Source organism: Coloeus monedula, assembly GCF_965178545.1.
Source record: "Coloeus monedula genome assembly, chromosome: 2".
NCBI lineage: Eukaryota > Metazoa > Chordata > Aves > Passeriformes > Corvidae > Coloeus > Coloeus monedula.
In genome coordinates, this window is record NC_138782.1 from 83765112 (window position 1) to 83788550 (window position 23439).

Genomic DNA, 23439 nt, shown 5'->3' on the forward strand with positions numbered 1-23439 from the left:
TTAATAGCCTCAAAGTCATCTTCTAAAGAAAACTATACTTCTCAAACGTGGAACAGTGTAACTGTAATAGCAATTTAGACTGAAGTTCTGCTTTGCTCAGTGCCCCATCTCAGACAAGGACTATCAATTAAAAGCTTAAAGGGAACTTTTTTTCCATAAAAAGCTTTTCCAGCCTCTCCCACTTCCTAATGGACCCTGTTTCCAGCAAAGGTTTGTGTAAGTCCAGCCATCAAGTTTGTCAGTCTAGCATTTCACATACTGCAGGTCTGAATTCTTCACATTATTGAAGGAAACTATTAGACTAATCCAAGCTGAAAATGAGCTCAAATGTTACTTTCCTGCCCATTCTGAATGGATACAAAAATTTCCACACCAATAATATACTTCTTTTTTTCCTCTATTTCCTTACTGTTCTCACACTACAAAATGACTCTCCTCCTCAGTTCCTAAGTCCACCTTGACATGCTAAAACTTACCTGCCTTCTCTTGGTAATACATCATCTTTCCAAAATGGTTAGCAATACTGCAAAGAGTGCTGCAGCTGAAGCTGCAAATCTAAGCAATCTGAAGCTCAGAAATACCTGAATTAGGTTCTCTCTGATAGCCCAGTCTGAACTTATCTGTATGTTATGGCATCCAAAGAAACAAGCCTAACCCATTCCTTTTGTCCAGGGGATTCACGGTTCATTCATTGAATGAGCCCATTCTGTGTGGGGGCTGAGTAATGAAGGAAGCCTATTTGCAGGGTCATAAATTCCAAGTTCCATTGTATGTCTCCAGCAAACAAAGATAAGATTGCACAGCCCTGTCAGCCCCTCCTGAGCCTGTTCTGACAGGGTCTGCGGCAGCCAGAGCTGGGAAACCAAGACTGATCCAATTCTACTGAGTATCTGAAGAACATCCTTGGTGAGAAGCTGTCATCTTAGAATTTAGTCTACACCTAGGGTAGGAAACTTTTCCAGCTCTAATCAGTGCACAGCTCTTATCCCTTTAGGTTCAATTGCAATATGCTTAATATTTAACATAAAAAGGTGACAGCAACAAAAAGACAGCAGAGAGACACAGGCAGACAAGAGAAGTGACATTTGCAGTTAGTTTTCCTTCAAGAAGGAAAAAAGCTCAGCTAAAACTCTGGAGTGGGATGAGAAATTAAGATGCCACCTGAAAGAATACAAAAGAGCAAAGCTGCCATCTCCTCTCTGACTTCTGTATTTAAATTAGAAGGATTTTATATTACAAACCAGATCAAATACCTGATTTCACCTTCAGTTGCACCCAGGCATTTGGGTTAAGTTACATTTATTCTTTGAACTGCAAGTAGCATCTAAAGGGCCCCATTCTATGTACTAGGTATGCATGAAAAGCAATATAGTTAAAGTAATAAGAATGGGAAAATGATTAACTTCACTTTACTAATGAGATCTGAGGCAGAGTTTTAAAATACTTCACACAAAATCAAACACAAAGTTGTGGCACAGCCAGAAAATGCCCACTAATGACCTAGTAAGACACTTTCATCAGTGTTTTGAGTCATTACTACTCAGCTTAAAAGTGACTTGAATGAAAAGAAAAAAAAGAATACCAAAAATATTTTAGATCACATTTTAAAAGAAAAACCTCTTTTACAGAACACCAGCTTATGATTAGTGACTTTACTATCATTAAAGAAAAAAGTCTAAGAAAAAAAATTCTTCATTATTTACTTACTTCTTCCATTAGCTTTTCATTTGGTGATCCTGAACAAAGACAGACCAGGTAGGTTTGTTTGAAATTGCCTTTTGCACTGATTTCTGGATGGTCAGAGCAGAGTTTTGCCAGGGCAGTAGCTTGTGTTAATTCCTTTGCTTTCATTAGGTGCTTAATACGCATATCCAGCAGGACAGGGCCTTCGGATACTAAAAATTCATTCACTTCAGAAAAAAAAAAGCCAAAACATTATATGCATGTTACAGAGCTAACAGATGGCATTTACTCAGTCATGGTTGACTCCTAAAATTTACACAAATCAAAATAGATACAAAAGATACGAAGCAAAGATGAGGAAAAGCTTCTTGGTGAACTGTACTTTATCATAAAAGCTCCCTGTCACAGACCTTTTATATACTTGCAGGTTTTAATTAATTCTAATTTCTTGGCAAAACAGCTGCACACGAAACAGACTGAGAGACCATATAAATATTAAAATATTTAGATACCATTTAATTATAGTTCTACAGAAAGACAACACAAAGCCACTGCTCTCACATCCTTTGAACATTTGTGCTATGCCTTCGCTAACAGTTGCCTTTTAAAGATCTTGCTATTAAAAGATTTATGTGACAAGCACAGAAGTTTCTGAACCTGTTTTTATTGGTGTGAAATGTTTCATATTATACACACATAGTATACAGTCAAACACTTCAAAGTTCTTCAACCAAATAAGTTTCCTTTTTTGAAAAAAGAGGCTTATCTTACATTTGACTGTGCATAGTCTAAAACTCAAAAGAGGTGGGTATTGAACTGTATTTTTCAGATATGCTCCCACCAGAGTTAAACTGTGTAGTCTACACTAAGCACCCAACTCTAGGTGCCTCATTGGAAGGCATAAGAATCCTACAAAAAGGAGGAACATGGATTAATGTTCCGATTCTTAAATATATATCTCAGGTCTCATCCAGATCTTCAAGATCAAAATTGTTTCAGCTTTGAAGCATGAGGTTTAGTACTACCTACAGAATATTTAAAGTCAGTTATAAAAACTAGACACATAGACAATCAATTTTGTTTAATCCTTTTGACATTAACACCTCCCTGTTTCCACAAGATAGATATATACTGCATTAAAAAATAATTTGGTTTTCAATTACCCTCACTTTAATAATACATTCTCACATCTTTTAAAAACAGCAGACTTTTTCTACTGTTTTTTGTTTCTTTTGTGAAAACCAGCAGATAAATTATATGCTTTCAGTGTTAAGAATAAAATCTTGATCCTTTCTAAATGTGATTTTTTCCAGTTTTGAGTATTTTCATCACCCCTTCCCAAAACCTTGTGATCATCTGCAGTACTCACTTTCTGACACACCTGGTAGGAACTTTCATTATATTCCTTTCAATTTACTTGTCCTGAATTTCACCTGAATCATGCTGCCCATTCACTTAATTTATATTTTCTTGACTTTTCAAGTCCTGATTCGTCTTGATGAAGTAAGTACTTTCAACATGTAAAAAATGAATTCTCTCTCTAATATCTGTACTATTAGAATATGAAACATGAGGTTTGATGGAAGAAAAAAGCTCATCTCATTTTATTTTTTGTATCTTCCTATCTCATTTAGTTTGATTCACTACTGTCTTTATTTCATGATTTCTCCTTCTTCTAGCTGCTTATACGGAACATTACTAAAAGTCCATCTTGAAATCAATCAGGTCAACCATTTTCTTTACCACTTGAGTGCACAAGACTTTAGGGCAAAAAATACTTCCTTTTCCAGAAACTGGGACTGTTAGACCCCATCATTATCTTTCACGCATTTTCAGATTTATGGTTGAATTATCATTTCAACCAACTTCTCAGTTGTTTATTCATACATATCCTTGTACCTTGTTACACATGATCAGCAATGGCTAACTGATGTGTAAGAACATTCAAATCAAATGAGCTCCTTCTTCCTCTCCTCATGATGATGAAGCTATGACCAGATTTGTATTTATGTAGGAACAAAGGAAAACCAGAGTACACTAACCGACAATTGGTAGACAGTAAACATTTTTTGTATTTATTAGGGGACATTCTTAGCAGCACATAAATGTTCCTTTAATGTCATTACCCATGCATTATAAAAAACGTTCTTACTCCTGCCAACCCACAAATGACCCTGTGACTAACCACATTCAATAGTCTAGCCTTGCTCTTCCTCCACCAGGTACCAATAATCCTTCGCTCACATTTAGTCCTGGATAGTCTGCGTGGAATAACATCGGAACATTTTACCTTATTTCTGTAACAAGATACAGGAAGACCTTAGACTTTAAGATATATTGGTAACCCAAGATGTTTCACTCTGATTTATTACTGTAATTGCTGCATTTAATATTGTAAACACTATGTTCTATCTGCTAGTTCTCAGTAATCCCCTTCCTTTGGTGTTTACTGCTTCAGCCAGCCTACCTTGCATAAGCATCAGCACATTTTCTGTTATCTTCTCAACAAGACACAGGAAGACCTCAGGGTTAGAGCTACATATTAGCTCTTAAGCCTTTATTCTAATCCCAGTGATAATAACCATTACGTTTAGCATCTGAAAGCTCATTCAAAACATGAATTTAAATTACATTTATTTTGTAACTGAACTATAGCTGACATTTTAAGACAAAACCCAGCACTGAAGTTACAGGACTAAGTTTATGGTGGGGAACAGTCTTAAGGATAAGATTTTGAGGTTATTGAGGGAGATTTTGTTTGTTTTTAAATATTTTATAAATATATTTTATCATGCAATACCCATTTCAAAAGTTATTGTGGACAAATTTTTAGTTTACCACAACAATTGTAATTCATAAAAATGCTTTGAGACACAAGTGCTCATCTAGAACAAGTCACTTAACCCCTATGAGCATAAAACTTGACATATTTAATGGGAATGACTCTTGGAAAAATTACTAAATGTCATTTTTGTGCAATGCTCCCTCATCCATTAAAATTCATAAACATGTTTGTGCAAGGCATGTGCAAAATTCATATAAAATTACAGAATATGAGAGAAAACAAAGATGTGCAGATAACGTCTGACAGGTGGTACTACAATCTACTAAGGCTAGCAAATTAACTTGGACAGACTGGGATCTAACCTTTTCAGACAGTTTCCCTGTTATCCCCTTGAGTCCAACAGCTGGCATGTCAGGTCCTACTACCAAGTAATTCCATGCCAAGTTCACAAGAAGGACTATGAACTTTTATTACAGGTATTGCTCATACCATACATGGATTAAACCAGAGAAAACATAATCCATAGATTAGCGGCACACAAGTGCAGGAATAAGCTCCAAGCAGTAACAGGTTCCCTGTGGAAGACAGTCCACATTAATGCCATGTTTTAGCTGACTAGAAGACTTGAAGAGCACAAAGAGTATCTGCCTTACAAAGCACTCATAATCCTACTACCAGACCCTTCATCAGATGTAGGGTAGGCACAGATTTATCTACCACAGACCTTCACATCTTATCAACCTTGCTTTGGCCAAGGAGGATGAAGCCAGGAGGTGAATATACACACGGACAAACCATCTCAAAGAACTTCAGTTGCTAGTCAGGAAACTACTGTACTGGGTCTGGCTGGGGTAGGGTTAATTTTCTTCGCAGTGGCTGGTAGGGGGCTGTGTTTTGGATTTGTTTTGAACACAGTGATAATAATGTGGAGATGTTTTTGTTATTGCTGAGCAGGACTTACAGACAGCCAAGGCCTTTTCTGATTTTTGTGCTGCCACGCTGGGGAGGAGCCTGGGGGTGCTTGCGAGGTTGGGAGGAGACACAGCCGGGACAGGTGACCCAAACTGACCAAAGGGACATTCCAGACCATGTGGCATCATGGATAGAAGGCAGGGGAAGAAGGAGGAATGGGGCCAACGCTTGCAGTGATGGCGTTTGTCTTCCCAAGCCACCGTTAGGTGTGATGGGGCCCTGCTCTCCTGGAGATGGCTGAACACCCACTCGCCCAGGGGAAGCACTGAATTCATTCCTTGCTTTGCTTGTGTGCCTGGCTTTTGCTTTCCCTATGGAACTGTCTCTATCTCAACTTTTGAGTTTTCTACCTTTACCCTTCCTATTCTCTCCTCGATGCTGCAGGTGGGGGAGTGAGTGAGTGGCTGAGTGGGGCTTGGCTGCTGGCTGGGGTTGAACCATGACACCTCTTTAGTCATCTTCAAGTGTTTAGTCCACATGTGCATTCACACTATGGGTGACTCTGAACTGACTCGATGCTTTCCATATCTACCAGGAGCTGAGACTCAGAATCCTTCATGCAAACAACGTCTCAGCACAATTCTGCTGAATGCAGCATCAATCCTGGATGCTTCTGTAGTGGCATAGTGTCTGGAGAAAGGGTAAAAGAAGTTCCAGATGGCTGCTTTGAATATACCCAGGAGGAAAACACTATTTTTTTTCTCCTCTCAAAACTGAGGCTGCTGGTATCACTCAGCTTCTGGTGACAGGTGCTCTAATTACTGAAAATAGTTCCACGCTGGCTGTTAAATCCTGCCTGTTATCCACCTTGACAATCTCTGGATAATGATGGTTGTATCTGGATCCTCTTTTCAGTGACATATTCTTTAGATGCCTCCCTACTACATTTAAACTTATGAAAAATGCAAGAACCTAACTCTTGGCATCCAGGTTTAAATCTCTGAGGATAATTAGAATTAGATACCAAAAAAGCAGCAGCAGCCTGGCTTTTCGTAGGGTTATCCTTTTCCTCTAGACAGTTCCTCCACTCACCCTCAGTACCAACTGAGGAGATACCAGTAACCACTTGAAGGATTATACCATCACTACAAGAAAATAATAACCTCGAGGATGGAAAAGCAGGATCATGCTGAAGAGCACAAGCCACATTGACAGAAACTGAGGATAGAAGTGCAGTGTTTTAAGACTGTATAGGCTATTGCATAACCCCAAACACTTCAACTTTCAGGAAACTTAATTTTCAGTTGTCATTAATTCAGATCAGCTTCAATTCTAGATTAATATCAGTCCTGATCTCACATTAAGCTATCTGGTAGTTCAGGAGGAGGCCAGTAAGACAGAAGACCCACTATGATGTGAGAAAATTAAGACAACCTTACTAAGGTTTCCTTCTGTAACCAATTAATGAAGTGGAGAAATGTGGAAAATTCCTCTCTCCAAATACAAGTGCTTCTTGTCTATCATATGCAATCTTGAGAAGAAAAGAAGTCATGCAGGTCACCATACAAATGCAATGCAATGCAGTGTCCAATAGCAGTATGGAAACAGCTGATGAGTGCTACAGCAGGTGAACCATTTACTTCCAGCCTAGTCAGCAATTACAGCTAATAGTGTCTTCTTGAATTTAATGATGTGGATAGGAGATCTTATTTTCATATAATACCTTTCCAGACTTCTTTCTGCTTCAGTACTGACTAGTTGTCCCCAGCATTTGAGGTGATGGAAACTGGTGGAGCTGTGCTCCACAGCAAAGAATGACACCAGTGTATCTCTGAAATACTATTTGAGAAGACTGGTACTTTGCTATCCTCACGACTCAATAAGATTATGTAATTTTGGGTGATCTTTCAAGTCTAAAATGTCCACAATGATACACAGACAAAACTCCAAATTTGATAAGACATTCTTTAAAGACACAGGAAACAGGTTTAGGTGGAAAAAGAAGAAAATTGATGTGAACAAGCAAGTAGTTTACAGCTCCTGAGCACACTTGTAAGAGGAATACTGCTGAGGAATCAGAATTCGAATCTGGAAGTTCCAGACCTAGTCACATAATTGTTGTGTGTCCTGCTGAGTAAAGACAAGGGACAGAGGCAAGAAACAACAAGACACGAGGAGCTGGGGGAATGATCTGTCCTTTCAGCACTGAACTGCTTGAGTGGAAGATTGCCTGAGTGCTCTTAAATTAATGTAGATTGATCCAGACCCAGGAAACTCAAAAGGAGTTCCTCAAGAAACCTCTCAGATGGGAGTCACATATAATGCTATCAAATTCAGATGTCCACTGAGGAGGCCCAAAAATGACAACCAAAGATGATCCAGTTGCAGCAAATAAATTATCTTTGGAGTCGCCAGTCAAGAACAAGAAAAAACCACATTCCTCAGCTAATTAGGAATCCAAATACTCATTTCCAGGCTAGTCTTCCATACAGACTAGCACTGTGGGAACAAGCACAGTCACAAACGACAACGCTTATGTTTCACTAGCAGAGGAAGAGAGATACATTGTCTTCAGAAACAACTCAAGTTGTAGGTTTCAGCATTAAATAGTTCCCAAGAGAAGATTCTCTTTTATTTTCTGCACAGAATTTGGTAACTTAAGCCAGGCTTCCCAACTTTTATGATCAGATATGGCAATGCCAATGTTTGTCACCCAAGCTGGTGACAAATCAAGGGGATGGAGAATATTTCCAACATGAAAAAATCTTGTATGTGCCCACCAGCTCAAATTTGTATCTACTGCATGCATGTAGTTTCTGCAGTACAGTTCAAGACAAATTTTGCTGGTTTATATCATAGTACTGTATGAACATCTTGTAGTAATGCAGCAATACAATACTCATCAGCAAGGAAATCCATGACAGGTATGCTGTTCTTAACACTGCTTCAAAGAACTGTATATCCACCCCCTACTTTTTTTGCACTTCTTAGTGCATGAATCCTTACCGAATCCTTACACTAAATTAATCAGAAAACTGAGCTGTGTCCAAAGCAGTCAGAAGTAAGGCAATTACTTTAATGACGTGGCACTCAAGAAAATAGTCTCCCTAACATCTTATGTAGTACTTCCTGCTCATATTTAGGTGGAACCCATGCAACAGACCATTCTCAAAACTAGGAGAGCAAGAGAATAACCCAGTTCAGACAAGCCTGCATTTCCTTGTCTGTAACCAGAAGCAAACAGCTGCGCTGTGTGGTCAGAAAACACAAACTTTTCTCACACTATGTCTGAAGTTTGTACAGTTTGAAAATAAAGGAATTCAAAAGGCTATTCTTCCCCAAGTGCAGGACCCTGCATTTGCCTCTGTTGAATTTCAGAAGGCTCTTCTCTGCCCCTCTCTTCAACCTGTCAAGGTCCTTCTGAAGGGCTGCACAGCCCTCTGGGGTACTGGCCACTCCTCCAGCTTTGGGTCACCAGCAAACCTGCGGGGGAGGCACTCTACTGGCTCTTGGATCAGAGATTCCTGAGGGCTGGTCTTTTCAGTGAAGATTGATGCAAAGAAGGCATTCAGTAATTCTGCCTTCTCTGCATCACCTGTTACCAGGGTCCTCCCTCTATTAAGTAACAGGCCCACATTACCCTTTGTTTACTTTTTGTAATCATGTATCTGAAAAACCCCTTCTTGTTGTTCTTGACATCCTTGGCCAAATTTAATTCCAGATGGGCCTTGGCCTTCCTCGTCTCCTTTCGATTTACTCTGACAACCTCCCTACATTCACTTCAAGTGGCCAAACCCTGCTTCCATCTCCTGTGTATTTCCTGCTTATGCTTGAGTAGTGACAAGAGTTCTTTATTCATCCATGCATGTTTCTTGCCCCCTCTGCCTGATTTCTTGCTCATCAGGATGTATCATTTTTGAGCCTGGAAGAAGTGATCCTTGAATATCAACCAGTTCTACTGGACCCCTCCTCCCTGCAGGACCTGTTCCTATAGGATTCTTACAAGAAGTTCCTTAAGGATGCTAAAGTTAGCTCTCCTGAAGTCCATGGTCACAATCTTACTTATTGCCCTGTGTCCCCCCATCCAATACTGAGCAAGTTCTTAAAAGACTCAAATATAATGCAAATAAATATTAATTAAACCTCTCTCTTAAAAGTCCCTTACTGTTACAATGGCTGCAGGGTAGCTGAGAGTAAGCTAGTAAAGGAGTACTCTGTGGGACTCTAAGGACTACATACAAATCCAAAGTCTGTATTAGGTGCATAATAAGTAATTAGAAGAAGGAATGAAATGCAAATCTTGTGGAAGAGTAAGCATAACTTTTGGGGGGGGGGGGAAATCAATCACATTATACATTTACTGGACTTATCCAAGGGAGCTGTGGTAATTTGAAAAAAGGAGATCCAATTTATTTTCTAAAGAAGTCCATCAAATCCCTAAAGATGCCAAACTCTCTTGGCAGTAAAAAGAAGATCCTTGTACAGATAAATTATCAGTTAACAGAAAAAGAACAAAAAACCCCAAACAAGCTCTCAGTGGGTCTCTTTAGGATCTGTACCAGGGACAGCCTATGTCCAGGACTTTTATAAACATTTGGAAAAGAGCAGAGAACCATGACAAAATATGCTGACAAAAGCAGGGTAGTAAAACCATGCCAACAGTCCACAACACAGCATAACAGATAAAATTAAGATGTTGATTAACCCCCCAAAATTATTTTCATGGGGGAAAAAAATGCAAGCCTAACATGCAGGTGTGGTAGGGGGAAATCCTAACACTGAAATAGGTACTAGTCTTCAAGAAAATGTCTTGCTTAGTCCTGATTTAAGAAAACGCTAGTTCAACGTGCAGTCAAGAAGCAAGGCTAATGTTAGGAAATATTGTGAAAGGAATGCAGAAAGAAGCAGAAAATCATACTGACTGCTGAATAAACCTTTGGTTCCCCATACAAAGAATGGGGCAGTAAAGCTTGAAGACATATGTAAGACACTACAGAAGAGTAAAGATGAGACATTTTCCTGGGTTGCAGTGTATTCTATTACCATCCTCATGGGCTGTTGAAACCAGGTGGGGCAGTGTTCCCTTGCCTCCTCCCTCCAGACTATCCTCTGTTAATGAGCCCATCAATGCCTGGCCTTCTGACTCATCATCCCATTGTGAGATGCTCCACCCAGAACAGAGAACCAAGCATCCCATCCTGGATATAATCTGAGATTCTGAACACCACAGACACCCTTTCCACTGGATTCCCAGAGGACAGCAGCTACACAGCCACCACTGGACCTCTGAGGAAGATCAGACCCTTCTACAGGATCACCACTTCGACAGAACCACATCCACCACTTCAGGAGGACTGCAGCCACTATCTTATCAGACTGCTACTGACACCCTAACAGGGTGACAGGTTGTATCCTGACTCTGTCAGTTTAAACCAGTGTTTTCTGCCTTTATTTTTTTTTAATTTCCTTATTAAATTGTTATTCTGACTTGGTGCCTCCTGCTGGTTTGTTTTCAAACTAGTATAGACATGATAGCAGTCTATCGAATTAGGTCTTGTGATGCATTCATTAAAAGACACTTGAATAGTTAACTTGTCAATTAATAGAAAATATCACATGAAATAAGCAGGAAAAGGAGGCAGACAGTAAGAGGAACTACTTCACTTGATGTAAGAACTGTGCAACTGCCACAGATGCTTACATGTAATGCTTTATACAGATTCTAAAACCATTTAGGCAAATGTAATGCTTTATACAGATTCTAAAACCATTTAGGCAAAGAATCAAAAAAACAACTAAAATTTATTCACACAAGGATACCACTTCTTTGGTGAATTGCAATCACCAAAACGAAAATAACATATCAGGGCACTATCCTTGTAAGCCTCTGCTCATCATATATTCTTCCCTATGCAACTGCTGTTAGCCATTCTCAGAACTCAGGTCTAAATGAAACTTCAGTAAAGGCCCTCTTACCATTTGCATTTCATAACTGAGTAAATGATATTCTCATTAAAAAAAAACATATGCAGCTTTAATTTTTTTTGTTTATGTCAAATAAATTTTGTATATTAGGATTGAACTTGCCCCATTGTAAATTAGCCTGTATGTAAACTCCCTTCACATGGCTTATAAAGAAAATGGCAAGAGAATTCAAGGCATGATTGCAATTTATGTAAAATACCAACATTAAATTATTTGCATGTTCCCATGAACATACTGTCTTATTAATTCAGAAAATGCCACAAGCATATTTATTTATATACTTCATAAATTATCACAAACTATATTGAACAAAAAACTTCCATATATCATAACACTATTTCAGTGTATGATAAAAATGAAGTATATATTATCCCAACCATAATGTTAAATTTTACCTTTATCTGGGTCCAACTGTTCCTGGGAAAGAATAGCACACAGTACTGGGTTCTTCCACACTCCCTTCTCTTGTGTAAGTGTTGTTAAAATGTGCAGTTCCTGGCTGCCATTTTCCATCAAGTTTTTATGAGCCACCTGAACAATATATTTTACAAAACAAAGTGTTGTTTAAACAAGACATAAGTAATGTGTCTTTCATACTCCTTTATACCTTATGTTGTCAAAATAACACCTGATCAGATAGAGAGTTAAATGTATAACAAAACAATCTTAAAATTCAGCCTATATAGGTTTTACTTCTGCCTCTGTTGCCTAAGATTTAAGATGAAAAACCAAAACAACTGAGTGCCTCAAACTCACCTTGAGATTTATTAACAGGCTACTTCTGAAATTTCTGAAACTAAATTTTGAAATAGGCCTCTCTTTTAAAAATGGATGAGTAATTTCTCTGGTCCACATATTGGCCTGGTATCAGGTGCCTAAACTTTATCTTCTCAAGCTCTTCAGCAGCTCAATTTCTATGTACTGGAGACACGGAAAAAAATACTTTTATAATGTCGAAAGATTTTAGCTGTTAAGATCTCACTGCACGGTTCTAGGCAAATACGATGAAACAGGCTGGAGTCTCAAAATCCATTAAAGTATCTTCCACTACATTTATATGCTAGAATAAATTCTGTGAGCAGATGTACACTTGGGAGCAAACTCAACACCTACAAAAATCTCTGGATTAAGTAGCAATACACAACTTACACTGGTCCTTAAAAAAAAAAAATCAAGAAATGGCTCATTTTTCTTTTACTTTTCCACCTGCTCTCAAGGCTGTGGAATCTCTCAGCATCAAACACATCTCTTCAGAATTGATTTCTATAAGGCAATTGCTAGTCAAAATCCATTCTAAAATAATCAGCCTTTCATCTGCCTACATTATTTAGGCTGAGAATCCTGAGGTAACTCTATCTGGTCTTTTTCATTATTATTCTTTTCTCCTCCCCCCTCCTTTCTTTTTTTAAAACTGTGGATGGGACCTCCCACTACATATTTCTGATAAATACTGAGGAGCAGAACTTGTTCCAACACCCTCCTTTAAAGCAGAGCTCTAACCTTAACCAGCCAGTGCCCTGAGAGATCTAACAAACCTTCAGTATCAACTGGCCTTTCATTCATAACTTTCAAACATACAGCCATATATAGTAAAGAATGACTTATATGGTAATATTTCATTTCTAAGAGTGTTAATAGTCAACTGTATTTTAAAACATGAATTTTCTTTCAATAATCTGTAAATTTTTTTTCTCCACAGCTGCTGCATGCAGAAAAATGATATTACCTTCAGCAATTACTGCAGAGTACATAGGATTCCCAGCTGAAGGCCTTGCTCCTTACAGACATGCTACATACTCAATATCCCTAGGTTTCCAAAACATTCTGAAAACTTATTTAGTCTTCATTTCATGAATCAAACTCACCTGTACAAAAGTCTGAAATTCTTCCCATTTATCTTCAGGTAAATCCAGAGGCAGACACAGTAGAAGTTCAATACAGCTTCTGGAAGTCAAAAAGGAGTATTATTTGAGGCAATTTTTGACTTCTAAATTATATAATCAACAATTCTTTATTCTAATATCAAAATAGGTGTTTGAAACATCAGCCATAAAACAGTTTGCTTCCTTGAACACATAAAGAAAAAGAGGTCATGAACACTCTTGGAAATACTGTAAAAGCAAATTCTCTAAAAGACACCATATAAAAAAATTATCATTGAATCCACCCCTGTAAAAGCCTGTGCAAATTGATGCACTTCAGACTGCATGCAGATCAATAGTAGCCAGGAATGTTAGCTTGTCCTAGGTCAGGAATCCTTCTTGCCTCAATTCCAACAACCAGATATTCTCCTTACATACAACATCCACCGTGAGGAACGTAGGTGCTGAGACCTGGACTCAGAAACCATTTAGGCAATGAAAAGTTAATAACATACAGACTGGTTTTAGTAACCAAAAAAACATACTCACAGTGCTAAACGTTCAAGCACAAAGGCTACGTTTTCACACTCAGAGGTAAGGTAAGGTCGTGCTTTAACATAACTTCGGATAGCCACCGTGTACACCTCCAACAGAGGCAGGGGATCTTCTGATGTTTTCCACTTTTCTGCATATTCCAACAAAGTCTATTTAAGAAAAGGAAAAAACAACCCCAAAATCAGGAACAAATGTAAGTTTAAAATTTTGTATTTCTCACTAGTAGATCTTCTTAATATAAATTAAGTATTCTCAAAGCATGCTTTTTTCCTTAAAACTTACTGTTTCATTAACAACTGACACTTAGACTCCACACACAATCATTCCTTAATCTTATAAAAATGTTATGACTGACACTTCCTCCCTGTGGTAACATCATTTGATTCATTTTACATTCCTATTTTCCAAATACAGAAGCCTGAAGAGCATATCATAGTTAAGGGACTGAAAACTCATTTTTAGACATTCATTTCTACAGTTCAGCTTCTAAAGCAAGTAAATTTGAAAGCATGTGTCTTTATTTTAACTTCTCTCCTTTCAGGAACAGTTTAACATTTCCCCTGCGTTGCCACCTTGAAGATACAGGTATCTTCAGGACATTGCTTTTTACATGGCTCTGAAAGGAATATATTCTCTGCATTTTAAAGACACCACTGACACACCGAAAGCTCATTAGTCAAAAAATTGTTTTCCTACTTGCTGCATGAATACCTACAGTGATTTCAAAATAAAACTCGTGAGAGTGACAAACACCACCAACCAAAGTACAAAAGACTTCTGTTCATTTCAGTCAAGGCCAGGGGACTCAGACACACATTTAGGCAGAGTAGATAGCAAGGTTCTCCAGTTAACATCCAAACCATATCCCCCTTGGATCTCTCCTATCATGCCTAGGGTAGGTAGCTTGATGGATTGCAAACAACTCCTATACTATGGCAGGTTGCATGGAGTCTATCATATTACAATGATCAATTTTGCTGTTTGCCTCTTGAGGGGCACAACACACTGAAAGCTGAGAGTAAAAAAGGGCAATTTTGGTTGCCTGACACCCTGCTGAAAGCAGGGCCGTTAGAATATATTGTTTGGAGGAGGATGTTGATGGAGCTGTGAGTATCCTGAAGAACAGAGACTTTACAGCCTTTTTGGGCAACCTGTTTCTTGCCCAAAAAGAAAATGTTCAGACTCTCATTTATTATGATTTTCCTCCACCAGTACCTAGAAGCAGTCCCACAGGTTCACTTCCCTCAATAGAGGGATTAACCCCTCTCAAACCAGTGCTAGCACAGCTGAGGGCATAGCAGATGCTCAGCCAGGGCACACTGGAGGCTGCTCAGGACAGCTGGGTTGGTCCCAAGACTCTACTGGTGCATGGGGCTACTCCCTCCCACCCCCCAGCTTTGTGCTCACCTCAGCTGAACTACGTATCAGTGCATTCCCCCTGGATGCTGAGCACCCTCCCAACAGTCTCTCTGACCTCCCTTACCTTGCTTGCTCCCACCAAATCACTATGATTCGCTAAAGTGCTGAAAATGTGCTCTGTCCCCTCATTCAGTTACTAATAAAGAAGTTAAGAGAATATTTGCTCCAGTATTGAGCTTTGATAGGAGGCCACAAGTAGCTGGCTGCCATGTGGACTTTGTACTACTAAGTCTTTGGGACCCATACTTCAGCCAGTGGACTACTTCATAGATTTGTTTATAAGAATATGATGGGAAATGAAATACTAGGACCTGCTGATGTCTGGCAGAAAAACATCTGCTGCTATCCCCCTTGTCTGCAGAACCACCTACTTCATCACAGAAGAAAATCAAGTTTGTCAGTGCGAAAGCATGCTACAGAGCTCATACCATCAAGGACATTTAGCAAAAGTCACAGTTCTCCTTTTTATTATGGTCAGCTGTAATTAAACCAATTTTGACAACATTGGCTCAATTCTGACAAGGTTTGTTCTGGTAAGGCAAATCAGAGCCCTCTGAGCAACAAAGCTCTTCTGCTACAGAGTCCCTCACATACCTGAATAAGAAACAGAACAAAGTGGTTCTCAACTAACATCAAATGCTGACATTTTATTTTTAATATATAAGTACAACTATCTAAAAGAACTTGCTATGTCTGGGATACAATGCAACTCAAATGATAAAATGGGACTTGGTGCAAGTTTATGTATTATAAAGTAGGAAAACCAAATGTTAGCTGTTCTGGAAAGGCAAGTCAATCATATTAAAAAGCAACAAGACAAAACAAAACTAGGTTCACGCCTGCCTTCAAATCTGCTAAGCTAAGCTTAAGTTAAATTCAGCAGTCTATCTATGTTAGCTGTCTGTACTGAGTTAGCCAGTGGTAGTATTAAGAATATACTTAAAATTCTTATATTTGGCAATGTCCAAATAAACCCTCTCAATAAAAAATGTCAATTATACTAAACTGAATCAGAAATCTGTTTTGTGTGGTCATTTGCAGTTACAATACCATCACCAGGTTATACATATTGTTCACACAAAACACAAACCAAAAGGTATCTCATTCAAGGACATAACAGGTAAGAAACATGCAGGTTTTGTCAAACTGCTGCATTAAAGCCTGGTTTGGTTTTAAATGCACCTTAAAAGAAGTTACATACTCTATCTCTCTCCTGCAGCAGAAGATGCTTCTGAGCCATCTAGTGCTTTCCACTGGAACCTTGAGCCTGAGTGGAATATTGTCTGTTTTACTGTAACACTCAATCTGATGCCCTCCTAAGAGCAGCAAAAAAGCACCACAGATCATGGCAGAGAATTCAAGGAAGAGTGAAACAGAGCTGAAGCATGAAAGAAGCAATGGAGGAGGACTGGATAAACAAGCTAACAATATTAGCAAACACTGTTTCAATACCACTTGGCAATTTTGCTCAACGCACTAGAACAATGAGATCAGAACAAAGCACTAACCTTCAAAGAATCTTGAAAGAAACTCCACTGAAAAGCCTCCCTTTGTCCTAATACTCTCATAACCAGAAGTACTATGATTTCCATTACTGACTTGTCACATGTGACAAGTTTAAGGATGCTAGTGGCAAAACAGTAAAATTGAACAAAAAACAGCCCAGGAAAGTATACTTTATATTCTTCACTCTTTGGGTCTTGAAGCAATGTTTTGGATGGAAAACGTAGTAACTCCTTCCCTTTGTCTAGCTATATAAGTACTCACATTAAAAGAGTGAATAGCATAAGCTTCCCTTTATGTGAATGCCACAGACTTGCAGAAGAGATGCTCTCCTCAAACTGATCTTGTTTCTTGTTAAGAATTCACTAGAGCAATCAATACTGCACTTTCCACTGTATAGTACTGCAGAAAATTTAAAATTAAAAGCATGGTGATATAATCCTTTTTCCTTATGGAATAAACTTTTTCTTCTTTTAAGTGCTTTGGAATGACTTGCATTTTTGTACTGGAGAAAACACCACTCAACTGCTTTTTGTTAAAAGAGTATTACAGCTTAACCAATTTCACACTTGCTTAAAAGACAATTTCCCTGTAAAGGGAAAATGTGAAAACAAGTTGCTGGTGAGACTGAATAAAAGAGGGACAAACATGGTAATCTGAAATTCAGCATAGCTTACTGTTCATATTGATTCATAGATATACTGGGAAAATTCTTTGCATTAGTTTGGAATGCTACCTAGCTCACACAGTCAGCTTTGTAATTGGAGATAAATAGTTAAAACTAACACTGTCACCCAGAATTACTTTCCTTTCTGATTAATTTGAAAAACCATACTTCTCTGTTTAGACTGAATATATTTTTAAAAAAACCCCAAACAAAACCACAATAATAACCAACCTCCCAAGTGGTAGCTAACGTATCAGACCAAGACAGTTTTACCCAGCTTTTATCCAGATTGTCCAGACTTGCTACAACTGGCCTGGAAGCTAAACAGCTAAATCTGGGCCAAGTAACTTCTGTCAGTAAGGTAAGCTGATATTTAGGAAGTTGATCTGTGAAGTCATGAATCCTGTTTAATATTTGAAACACCAGGTTACTTGACGTAAATTTCATTTTCAATACAGCCCACCTACTTTTACTCATCTCCTCTTCAAAGCACCACAGCAAACAAGATTAATGCAAGCTTTGGCAAATGAAGGACATTTCAAACTTAGCTACCAAGCCAGGACAACATATCCTGGAAGTGTCTCAAAGTGTTGAGGACAAGAAGGAAGAAGAAGGGGTAAGAAAAGAGAAGGAGGCAGGAAGATATAACTAAACAATTGGTCATCTGAGAAGCCTGACTGAAGAGTATCAAGAATATTCTCACCTGTCATTGCAAAGATGAGAACCTAAAGAAGAAACTGACAGCCTCAAGATCTTAAGAGACACTGATTCATAACATGACAAGTGACCACTGAGACCTGTCACAACCAGATTAGCAGATCTCAAGTTTCATGGTAGGTGGTCAGCATGCTAAAGAACCTCCAGCTAGGCAGTACCACCATCCAATCTGCACATGGGGGGATACTGAAGACTGCTGACCCATTATGACAGAACCCAGCTGAAATTCTCCCAGATAAACAGGAACTTTGCAGAAATACCATGTAGTCATTAGTAACAGAAAATTTGATGAGAGAATTATAAAAGCACTGGCAGAAACTATGGCAATCATATGAAGACCACTATGATCCACATTCAGATTATTAAGAATAAACTGAATCAAATAAAATCTCATTCTTCAGATATGAAGTTTAGTAGCAGTAGTCAAAATAATCAGCAGATTGGCAAATTCTCAGAATACACCATCTAACAAAAAGTATTTGGTGTGTTGGTGACCTGTTACTACAATCTTTTAAAAGCAGCAAACACACTGCATAAAGCAAGAAGAGAAGTTTGCACTATAACATACCGGCACTAATTTCAGCATTAAATAGTACTATTTTTGTCTCATATATATAGATCAGCCACTTCCAAGCCATTACATGAACTATATTAAGCATTTACACCCACCAAACCCTTCAAAAATATTTGTTAGTACGACACATTTCCTTGTCTGGATGTCTCTAGAATATACGGCACTGCCATTATACAAAGAAAATTAAATTCATTCTGCTTTGCTTAATGAAACAGTGTTGTGCTCTGCTTACAACCATAAAAAGAAAGAATTTTACCCCCAGCCCTGGGCCTCATTAAGTTATTTATCTCCCTAGTTGGGACATGCTTGTTAATCAAGCCAAGTACTGTATTCAGAGCACAGCCGTGAGTTTTGTTCCTCTGTGAGACTGAAATGGGCATTTTATTTTAGCAGCAGCTTACACAGTCAAGAATCCTCCAAAAGTGGAATAATCTTGATCTGTACAATAAAAATAAATATTATATCTGTGATTTAAACTCTGGAAAATGTATAGCCACAAGTAACATTCAGATAATTTTCAATCTTTATCAGAACCCTTACAAGAATGTTGCTGTAGCAACCCACCCACCAGAGGATGCTTTACTGAACAATTTCCTTTGCTAAAACTAGCCCTACAACAACAAAGCAATGCTAAAATATGTTTTATATTAAAAGGCACCATTATTTACTGTTAATAGGAGTTACACATGTATGGTCCACACCTACATGTTTATTCAGCTCTGAAGAACAGATTCCTACCCTGAACACACCTGAATAAGGGTAAGCTTACTTAAATTTATGTAAGGACATGCCTGGGACTGTCATTTTCATTACCTGCCTCACCCAAGGGACTAAGTGGCTGGGAAAGTGACAGACAGTGGTCACACAGGTAAGCTGCACCTCTCAAACTACTCCAGTAAGTAGCAAAACCTTTATTTCAGTGACTTTCTTTGAGCACATCCACACAGGAGAAAAGTCCAAACAACAAGCTTGATACAATCCTATTATCTGGAGATGAGCCTTAGGGAGCTGCACACAAAGAGTGGTGGAAGGAGCTCCCTCCATGAAATAAACTCCACAGTGCAGAGGCAGCAAAGCAATGACCGAGCTCCATGCACCCAGGCAGGTAGCACTTCTCAGTGAGATCCCTATGCCACTTGCCGTTCACATGGAGCATTCCCACAGAGGCAGGGCTCCCCTTGACACAACAGGGCCCTTCACTCCTCCAGTACCTGTCAACAACCGATACAAAAGAGCAAGTGCTTTCAGAGGAACCATCAATGGTCTGATTCAAGAAAACAGGTCAAGCTTTTTTCAAAGCTGGTAAAGAATGGCTACAGCTCTGCTATCACCAACAGAAGTTTCAAAGGAAAGTGAGGGTTCCAGTCAAGAAAGAGGGTAACTGAAGAAAATCAGTGAAGCAAGTCTCCCATATGAACCACACACATGATTTAAAAACATTTTTCTTGGCTTAAGATTCTCTCCTGTAAAGGCAACAGGCATGTTCTAATAACCAGAGCCACTCAACAGATCGTATCATTAGATGGATCATAAAGAAATGAAAATGAATTGGAGATCCTGAGTTTGGTATCATCATACAGAGGAAGATGCAGAGAGATGCCATACACCCTAATGAACCCAGTAACATAACCAACTTGATTCAGATCAAGTTCCACTGACTACTCTGGACTGGTTTAGAATTGGATGCTTAGGATTAACGGGACTGAAAGGATGAAGACATATACCATAATTTGATCCAGAATAAGCATCCCTCAGGATTTGATCTTGGGACCAGTGCTTTCCAGTATCTTCATCAGTGACCCAGACACTGAAATCAAGTGCACCCTCCGTAAGTCCGCAGATGATACAAAGCTGAACAGTGTAGTTAACACAACAGAAGGAAAGGATACTATCCAGAGGGACTTGGACAAGCTTGAGAACTGGGTCTACAAGAACATCATGAAGTTCAACAAGTCCAAGTGCAAGGTGCTGCACCTGGATCAGGGTAACCCCAGATGTGAGAACAAACTGGGAGAACTCACTGAGAGCAGCACTGAGGAAAAGACTTGGTTGTTCTCATGGATAAAAAGCCGAACATAAGACAGTAAGGTGTGCTCACAGCCCAGAGAGCTGCCTGCATCATGGGCTGCATCAAAAGATGGGTGGCCAGCCGGTCAAGGGAAGGGATTCTCCCCCTCTACTCTGTCTTCATGAGACCCAGGCTGGAGTTCTGCATCCACCTCTGGAGTCCTCAGCACAAGAGAGACATGGACCTGTTTGAGCAGGTCCAGAGGAGGCCACATAGATGATCAGAGGAATGGAGCACCACTGCTAGGAATAAAGGCTGAGAGAGCTCAGGTTGATCAGCATAGAGAAAAAAAGACTTTGGAGAGACCTCAAAGCAGCCTTCCCAGTATCTTTAGGGGCCTCATTAAAAGGAGGGGGTGGGAAATTTCATATGGGCAGATAGTGACAGGACAAGGCGCAATGGTTTTAACTGAAAGTGATTAGATGTTAGAAAGAAATTCTTTACTCAGAAGGTGGTGAAGAAAGACATCTCATCCCACGTACTGCTCAAGGGTGGGCTGGATGGATCATGGGCAGCCTGATCTAGTGAATGGCATTCCTGTCCATAGCCTGGAACTAGATGATCTTTAAGGTCCCTTCCAAACCAAACCATTCTATGACTTATTCAATGACGTATGTACAGTCAGGTTCCTCAGGTGCTCATGAACCTGATTTTCACTTAAGAACGATTTTGATCTCCCCATACCTGTCTTATGGTGAGACAATACATGAAAATGATCTGTGGTATCTTCTTCCTCCCTACAAGATTATAACCTAGAAAAATTAAAAAGCAGGGGAAGAGATATAACCATGACTTCTTTCAGTATTTGAATATCTGAAGTTTATCTATTTAAGCCTGCAAGTTTACTAGACTATTAAGGAAAAATCTCAAACAATTATTCTTGCCAAAGTTAGTTCAAAAACATTTAACTGCCAAAACCTTTTGTTTCCCTTTTCCAAAAAGTACACGAAAAAGTGTTTCTTGTCAAAATCATACATCATTTTCCAGACACTTTGAAAAGCAGACAATTCTCTTAATTTAGCTTGTAACAACAGAGATCCACACATCACAATGAATTAAGTCAATGGTCAGTCTACAACCTGAAAGACAGGGACCTACACTTTTTGAAGGAATAAATCACTTTGCCATGGCGATACTATTATCTGACAATAAGACATGGGGACCGAGATATGATTTAAACAGATGTTTTTTGTGAACCGTTGTCTTCTACATTAGATCGTGTTAGAAACTCAGATCTAGTGCCAGACATTGCCTTTTAAAAACATACAACAAAAGTGAAAGGAAGCATTTTGTACTACCACCTACTGTTTCTCCCACATATGTACTGCTCAAGTACTACTCATCATCTATAAGATGTTTTATTTTTCCAGGCAAACTGAGGAAAAACAAGGCAGTATGTATTTCCCTCAGGTTATGAAATAATATTGTCTGTGGTCAGCTAAAGAACAGCACAAAAAGAGAATGGTAATTCTAATATTGACCTTTAAAAGATCCACGTTACTATCTGCTTGCAATTATTTCAACTCTTGCTTCCTCAAATTTCTAGTGAATACTTCAGATGAGCAAGAACTACCTTTCAAATACACACAGTTGTATTTAAAGAGTGTAATGCACAATAATAGTCTCGCTCCTGCTTGTCAATGCCCAAGTTACTAACACATGCAATGATGAGCCACGAGAAGTAGGCAAAGCCAGACACTGCAGCAGTAAGGGTATGGAAATACTGATCATGTCTACTGAAAGTCTTCCTGTGCTATCTGACTGCTGCTGAATGTGAAGCACACTGACAATGCAGTCAGGCTGACCCGTGAAGAAAACAGAACAGATGCCTCCTGGTTTTGTATTACCAGCACAATCCCCTCTTTGTATTACAAAACTGAAGTGTAGCCCTGAAGGTAAGCTATAAGACTCTAACCATTTAAATTTAAACTGAAATTAAAATGGAAATGTATCCCAATACCCTGTACCCTACACAATTACTCGTTTCTGAACTGCCATCTTTCTGCTTTTGACACTTTAAAAGTAATTTTACTGAAGCTTAGACAAGTGAGATTTACTATATCTCTTGTAAAATATGTTTTCCCCTTCATGATTCTGGACTCTGTTTTTGTCGCCTTTTGCACTGATCTCCACACATTGCAGATAATCACTGAATGAAGACATGGACTTAGAAGTCTGACTAGTAGGCCCAGATAATTTCTCTCTGCTGTATTCCTTCTCCAACAAAGGAGCTGTCTACTATTCAATTACCAAAATAACCATATTCGTAAGATTAAAGACACCCCACCCCCATACTAATTCCAAGGGTCTATAATCCTAAATCAGTTTTCACTTCCAAAACTGGAACTGCTTCTCCCTGAATTAGTATTTCCCATGCATACACTTCACACTCTTGACCTTTTAGGTATGGTAGTCACAAGCTATAACTAACTGCTTACGTTTAACTATTACTCAAAAGAAAACAGAACAAGATTTGAAACTGCTGGTTAAGCTTTCTTTTACCAGGGGAGTTAAGAGCACCATGAAATATTCAGCAAAGTTCTTGCAGTATTCATGGTTCCACAAGGACTGCTGTTCAGTACTGGAACATGCACACAGACACCACTCTCTGCTTGAACTTGAGAAATCTCCACCAGTTACATCTTGCCAGTAGGTAAGCTCACTGACAACTCCTGCATCTGGGACCAGTATCTTAGGGAAAATACTGAG

The 23439-nt window shown here is 38.9% G+C and overlaps 1 protein-coding gene across 2 annotated transcripts in view; it reads right to left on the bottom strand.

Annotated features, from left to right (window-relative positions):
* ZNF292 (zinc finger protein 292) overlaps positions 1 to 23439 on the bottom strand; it is a 62842-nt gene that overhangs the window by 14393 nt on the left and 25010 nt on the right. The window contains exons 2-5 of one of the 2 annotated variants that reach the window (XM_082302786.1): positions 13777 to 13931; positions 13231 to 13309; positions 11761 to 11896; positions 1708 to 1910 (exon numbers count right to left, since the gene is read on the bottom strand). In XM_082302786.1, the coding sequence (XP_082158912.1) occupies positions 1708 to 1910; positions 11761 to 11896; positions 13231 to 13309; positions 13777 to 13931 (573 nt within the window). Of the gene's footprint in view, positions 1 to 1707; positions 1911 to 11760; positions 11897 to 13230; positions 13310 to 13776; positions 13932 to 23439 lie in introns of those variants that run through there. The other variant, XM_082302787.1, reaches the window with a different exon arrangement.